General features: G+C 36.8%; 1 protein-coding gene across 1 annotated transcript; it reads right to left on the reverse strand.

The window, feature by feature from the left end:
* Positions 1 to 4,119: 4,119 nt before the first annotated feature.
* On the reverse strand, positions 4,120 to 4,955 carry LOC143878383 (ethylene-responsive transcription factor ERF003-like). Its single transcript, XM_077380677.1, has 2 exons — positions 4,802 to 4,955; positions 4,120 to 4,668 (listed from the first exon to the last, which is right to left on the reverse strand). Exons 1-2 carry the CDS (start codon positions 4,879 to 4,881, stop codon positions 4,296 to 4,298), a joined length of 453 nt encoding a protein of 150 aa, XP_077236792.1. The 5' UTR covers positions 4,882 to 4,955; the 3' UTR covers positions 4,120 to 4,295.
* Positions 4,956 to 6,504: the final 1,549 nt, after the last annotated feature.

Raw genomic sequence — 6,504 nt, forward strand, 5'->3', positions numbered from 1 at the left:
AATTCATCTGAGGTGCCTGCTCTCCCATGCAACAGCCGGGCCGTGAAATGCCTTCTAAGATGGTCCCTAGCAAATCCCCTTATCTGATTATTATAAGCAGAAAATCTAAGAACCCATTTTAAAATTGCTTGCCATCCCTATTTGTTTGAAGAGAATAGTGTTTTTGCGCTGATGCTCAAATACAGCTTTATCTGAGCAGCTGTTTCAAAAACTCATGTGGCTCATATTTTTTGGGGTGATCCAAAGCATTTAGTCATTCCATGGATAGGGTGTGTACCAAGAATCAGCCTTATAGGATTATCCTAACCCAATCAAAGGTGGAGGGGGAAATGGACAGACACTGTTTCTGACCATTTATTCCCTCCACAAATGGCAGGTTTATGATGACCCTAAATGGCTCATTTTTTGTACATACCCTATCCATGGAATGGCCTTCCAAATGAATACTTTGAAAATGTGGGACACATGAGTTTATGAAGCAGCTGCACATGAACACTTTTCTCTTGTTTGAAACGACATTAGGAGGAGACTTTGTAGGATAAGCGGCTTACCTTTGGTAAGTAGATGCGATAGACAATGGTTGGAGTATAAATGTTAAATAGTGGTTCAGCTAAAGAAACTTTAAGACAATATTCACGCTCACCAATTGAGGAACTAATAACTAGCGAGTGTGCCTCTAAGATATAGTCACGTGCGTTATGCACAGACCAATATTAGATTACAAAAAAAAGGTAGAGAAAGGGAGAGAAGAGCAATCACGTTTACTTTTTCCTTTCCCTCTTAGTTTTGGGGGGGGGGGGGATTCAAAAGGCTATTATTTGAAAAATTCCCCATAGACAAAGAAATTAGAATGAAAAGTCATGGCAAACAAATGCCATTGGGAAGGGGAAACGATGTCATTTTACCTTTCTTTTTCAAGAAAATACTATCTAGGCAAGCAAACGGAACCTTGAATAAAATGTTCAAGTATACAGAGATGCATTGGAGTAGGGTGTTCTTAGGATCCATTTATCAAGATAAAAACTTAGATATTTCTATTTCATTTGTCATCCTCAAAAGTAGATGGGGATCGCTTTATATATAATATAGATTAGGGCAGTGATAAATCGACTCTCCATGTGTCTTTCTCTTCTCTTTCTCTCTCTAACCCAGAGGAGAGAGAAAGCTCACTCCCCTATAGATTATCCCACGTGTTTATAAGTGATTAACGACCAGTACGGGTCAATCCATATTGGCAAGACCAATCAAACACTGGTAGCTTGTGATCATGATGCTGATTAGATAAAGTTTCTTTGGTGCTAAACAAAATTATTAAACCCTCTATATTAGGTGCTCAACGAAAATGAAAAGAGAAAAAGGAACTAATCATTCTTTTTACTCTTTTACTATACCAGTTCCTATGAAGAACAAAAGATTGCATTCAATTTCAAAATGACAAAAAAGCATAGTAACTAAGTAAATTGGAGTTTCATGTTACTCCACTTTGGCAGCTACTTTACATAGTGCAAGCAACGGGTGCTACAAAATATCATTATGTCCCTAATTTTACCTTGGCAATTTGATTTCTTTCATCATTGAGTTTGAGACTTTTGACTACTTTTTAAGGAGTTAAATCCAAGCAGATGGGGCTTCAATCACCAACAAACAGATGAATTGTGTATCATTCTAGAATTGCAGCTTTCCCTTGGAAAATAAAATTAAAAGGGACATTGGCTAATATTTTTTATAATTTTTTTATTATGGCTTCATATCCCTCCATTCCTAGTCATGTGAAGTCATGTGTGTACCCTCTATTTGGCTCCTGTTTTCTGAAGACCCCATGCTTGATAACTACAACCCTTAACCAGATTAAAATATGTTGAGTTTCTAAGACTATTTTCCATAACTATGATAAACTAATTTTCAAATCAAATGAGATAACATTTCCTACACACTTGTGTAGGTAAGTTACCTACACACTAGCTTAAAATACAGTAGCGGCCCACATTGTTTGGGTGATCCAAAGCATTCATTTGAATGGTCCTCACAGAGATAGGGTGTCCACAAAAAATCAGATCCATAGGATCATCCCAACCCTAAGATTTGTGGAGGTAAAATGGACGTGTATAAACCTTCACAAATTAGTCCATTTTTTGCCTCCATAGTTTGAATGGTTGGGATAATCCTATGGATCTAATTTTTTGTGGACGCCCTATCTATGCGAGGACCATTCAAATGAATGGTTTGGATCACCCAAACAATGTGGGCCCCCACTGTATTTTAAGCTAGTGTGTAGGTAACTTACCTACACAAGTGTGTAGGAAATGTTCTCTCTTTTCAAATATACTAGAATAATCAACGAGTCGATGGCACGGTTTGCATTTGAATGGATCGACGCTCTTTTGGGCTCCACATATCACATCTAGAGAGTCAAATATGCCTCTGTGTCAAATCCTTTCTTAGAACATTTTTTACAAAAAATAAAAAATAAAAGTCTCTAATATGAAGCTGATGGTGTAATATGAGATAATTTTATCTTGAAATTATCATGTCCATTGTTTACCATTTTTGTTCTGATAATGTTTCTGCGAAGAACCGAAGTCGATATGAATGAAGGATAGCAAGTTTATCTAGGATAAAATAAACCCCAACGAGTTATCCTGGAGAATGGCCATATTGTGTCACAATTAAAACAATAAAACATCACATTAATGATAAGAGGACCGATAGACTGAAGGGTGCCCTTGCAAAAGCCAGTTACAAGGGCGCCCTTATTAGCCCATTGCAAGAAAGTGCATTTAGAAGGGCACAAAAAAAAAATAGAAATGGCGTTGACAACTACAAAATTAACGGAGCCATAAATGCACTTGATAAGGACTAATAGGAGGGCTTGTAACTTGTTTTTGGCAAGGGCACCCTACAGTCTATCATCCTCCTAATAACAATATTTACTTGACAAGAATACCCTTACTCAACCCGGAGGTCCGAGGTTCAACCCTGAGCACTTTCATGTTCCAAGTTTCAAACACACCGAAATTCCCGCATTAAAAAAAAAGTATGGCTAGGCTGACCAAAAGGCCAAAATGCTCCAAATATTACAATATTACAATACCAGTAAAAAAACCCGGCCGACAAAGAACTGTACGGACCACATCATAGGTTGATCCAAACCGTCCATGTGATGGAACACAACATTAATAGGTTGTGCTCGTAAAATCATTTCCATAGGGTGATCTTAGCCCTCCAATCTATAAAGGTTTCCATAATCTGTTATTCGTCTGAAGGTGTCCGGAATTTGTATATATTTTTACTAGTGTTCAGAATTCGTAATATCCTCAAAAAATTAATAAGGAAAAATAGTTTTTTCGTAATTGTCATATTTTGATACATCTTCTTTATAGTTTTTTCCGTAAGTAATTATCATATCCAGGTACCCATTGTCCGTCATTTTCCTCCTAAACTTTACTACGTAATGATTATTATTGGTAGTTTCTTTAGTTACCTATTATTGCTAGCAACCTTTCAAGAAATAGTATTTCCGTGCAGTTTTTCATCACATCTAATAAGACAAATCTCTGAATACATACAATTGCAAAGGTGGGCGAGACATAGCGTTTGGAGAAGGTGGCTAGCAAATCAGGATTTGAAATTACCAGCGAGATGCTAATGCCACAGATTTTGCAAATAATTCCGAACATTCATACCTTTTTTACCCTCACATAGATTGTATGTACAGATATGTGGCGAGGGCAAAAAATGGTAAAATCATCCACATTGACGTGTTAAATGGACAAAATTCTCTCATTTTCTCTTATGCTATATAGTAGTAGATTACCCTTAGCAGGTCCGCTGTTCAAACATTCCAAATGTTTCCAAAAAACACCTGACCTCTGCATTTTTTCTACTGTACATAACTCATCCCACTGACTCTTGTTGAAAATTAAATCAGTATTTTAATGTTTGCTGACAAATCTTGAGATTGGTAGATCTTTGGCGGTTGCTCAAAATTCGGCGCATGCAAATCCGAAGATATCAAGGCATGCAAATAAGATTCGTGAAAATCCCCTTGTATTGTTTTTCTTTGTAGTGCATTTTTGGCATTGAATATGTTAGGTGTTATGTTATGTACCTTGGAAATGACATGCATTCTATATAATGCATGGTGTATGAAATAAAAGATATATGAATCTTAACATCTCTCTCCCCTCTTAGCTTTCTCCTCATCCAGTAGAAGAAATACACTGGTGCAAATATCATTTTTCAAAACGAGAGTTATTTGAGTGGTTACTATAAAGTTTCTGGTTCCAACAACTCTCTCAAGAAGACGAGGAGGAAGAAGAAGAACAAGAAGGATGAGAAGGAGAAGAGGAAGAACAAGAGATCTCTATTGACCCATCATAGATAAGTTCCTTAATCATCTCTTCAATATACTCATCATCTATGTGCTTCATCCCTTCTTCTGCCTCCACTGTACTGTTCGCCAACTTTGGTTCCTCCTGAGAAGCAATGCAACATCCCTGCAACCTAGCCATAAGGCTCGCGGAGAGAACCCGCGAAGGATTCGACATATTGGGATCAAATGGGAAATTGGTTTTTGCTCTAGGCCCACACATCAACCACGCTGCTTCATCGTAGGCTCTAGCTGCGTCCTCCGCGGTTTCAAATGTTCCTAACCAGATTCTTGTCTTTCTAAACCATAAAAAAATGAAAATTAGTCAAAATTAAGTACAATTTGACATGGAAATTGAAACTCAAAATTAAGCAGTATATGGAAATGATCAGTATCAAAATCAAATTATCTGATGTGGGTGCAGAGAATTACAGTAATGGGTGCCTGATTTCAGAGACCCAGGAGCCCCAGTGCCTCTGTCTCACTCCTCTGAATCTGTGTAATCTTGCCATGGCTGAGAAAATTCTGATCTTTTTTTTTTTTTTCCTTCTTTGGGTTGAAGCAGGGGATTTGGTTGGTTTGAACGAAGTTGGGGATATGGTCCTTTTTGTAGTGTTTGTGGGCCTCATTCCTTTTATGATAATGGACAATTACAAAATTACACTAATTTGTTTATTTTAAACGCCAAAAGGCCCATGGTTTATAGTCTAAAATAGAGCATATGGGCGTGTCACAAGAGGGACCCACTCCACTACGATTAGGCAACTCGATCTTATTTTGATTCCTTGTCTAACATGAATTATTAAAGAGAGTTTACATGATCTCCGCGCCTATATTCTTCAAAAATAATAATGGGGTCCCACCTCATTCAAAGATCCAAACCATTCATTTGGATCATCTCAACGTAAATTTTGTTGGGCCCCAAATTTCATCTCCAAAGGATGATTCTAACATTCCGACCTGTAGGCCAATCTATTTCATGTTGGGGTGATCCAATTATTTTGTTAAGTTCATGAAGAAAATTGGTTGTTTTCATTAGGACCAATTATTTTGTTTGACTCATCCACATGCCTTATATAGTTTAATGTATTTTTAAAAAGTATTATAATACTGTATGATTTTACCATTGTGGGGTGTAAGCCCCCTTGCAGATGTGTGACATGAGAGAGTTTGTATTTGTGTAGAGAGGGAAATTAACCTCATCAATTAGCTAATTTTAGTTAGTTATAGTACCTCATCAATTAGCTAATATTAGTGAATTACAGTCCATCATATCCAACTGTTACGAGATTCAGGTAGCTCTGTTCTTTTATCATCATCATCCAAACGTCATTATCTTTCTTACTAATGATTTACTTTGGAGGAATGCTAAATTGAAGAGCGCCCCTGCAAAAAAAAAAAAAAAAAAGACATCTACAAGGGCACTCCAATTGGACTATCTCACCAAAGTGTATTTATATATATTATTCAGTAAACTTTGTGAGATAGTCCGATGAGGGTGTCCTTTTAGCTGATTTTTGCAAGGGCGCCCTTCAGTTTCGCATTCCTCTTTAATTAGATGTGAAATATCAAGGGTGTTGCCCTTGATATTTAATCTAAGGACAGACTCTCTGATCGTATTAAAAACTCTAGTTAGATAAAATGTTTGTAAAGATCATACATCTTGTACCAAATCATAAGTGATGGGATAAAATCATTTTATTATTCCCTATGTATTTAAAATAAAAAAAAACTCTCGTGCACTTTAAATAATAGGAATTATCGTGCCTACATACTATACAACAAAAAATATCGTATGAACTATTTCTAATGTATGATGAATGCACATGCTCATGAACCCAGATTCCACACCTCTATCGCTCCGCCATATAACTTTTGTTAATAGTCCAAAGCCAAGGTATCAGTTGGATTCTTGGAAGCATAACCACCGGTTTCAGTTTCATAGTTCAAAAACTATAGAACTCAACTTGACTCAAAGTGTGTTGATGACGCAGTGGAAGAGTGCGGAAAAGGCAGAGAATACCATCTTCAACCCGGTAGATGAAATTGATAAAATAAACTCTTGAATCTACAAGGAACCTTAATCCACAATCAAATGATTGGTGATTCAACTCATTTACTGGAAATTTGAGTCA

The sequence above is a fragment of the Tasmannia lanceolata genome, unplaced genomic scaffold (assembly GCF_043159265.1).
Source record: "Tasmannia lanceolata isolate RefF3 unplaced genomic scaffold, GAP_Taslan_0.1 ptg000006l, whole genome shotgun sequence".
In the NCBI taxonomy this organism is placed as follows: Eukaryota; Viridiplantae; Streptophyta; class Magnoliopsida; order Canellales; family Winteraceae; genus Tasmannia; species Tasmannia lanceolata.

Excerpts from the sequence above, each read along its gene's own strand:
- LOC143878383 (XM_077380677.1), bottom strand. The coding sequence starts at position 4,881 with ATGGCAAGATTACACAGATTCAGAGGAGTGAGACAGAGGCACTGGGGC. Across the intron at positions 4,669-4,801 it reads GAAATCAGGCACCCATTACT|AAAGACAAGAATCTGGTTAG; the intron begins GTAATTCTCTGC and ends TTTATGGTTTAG.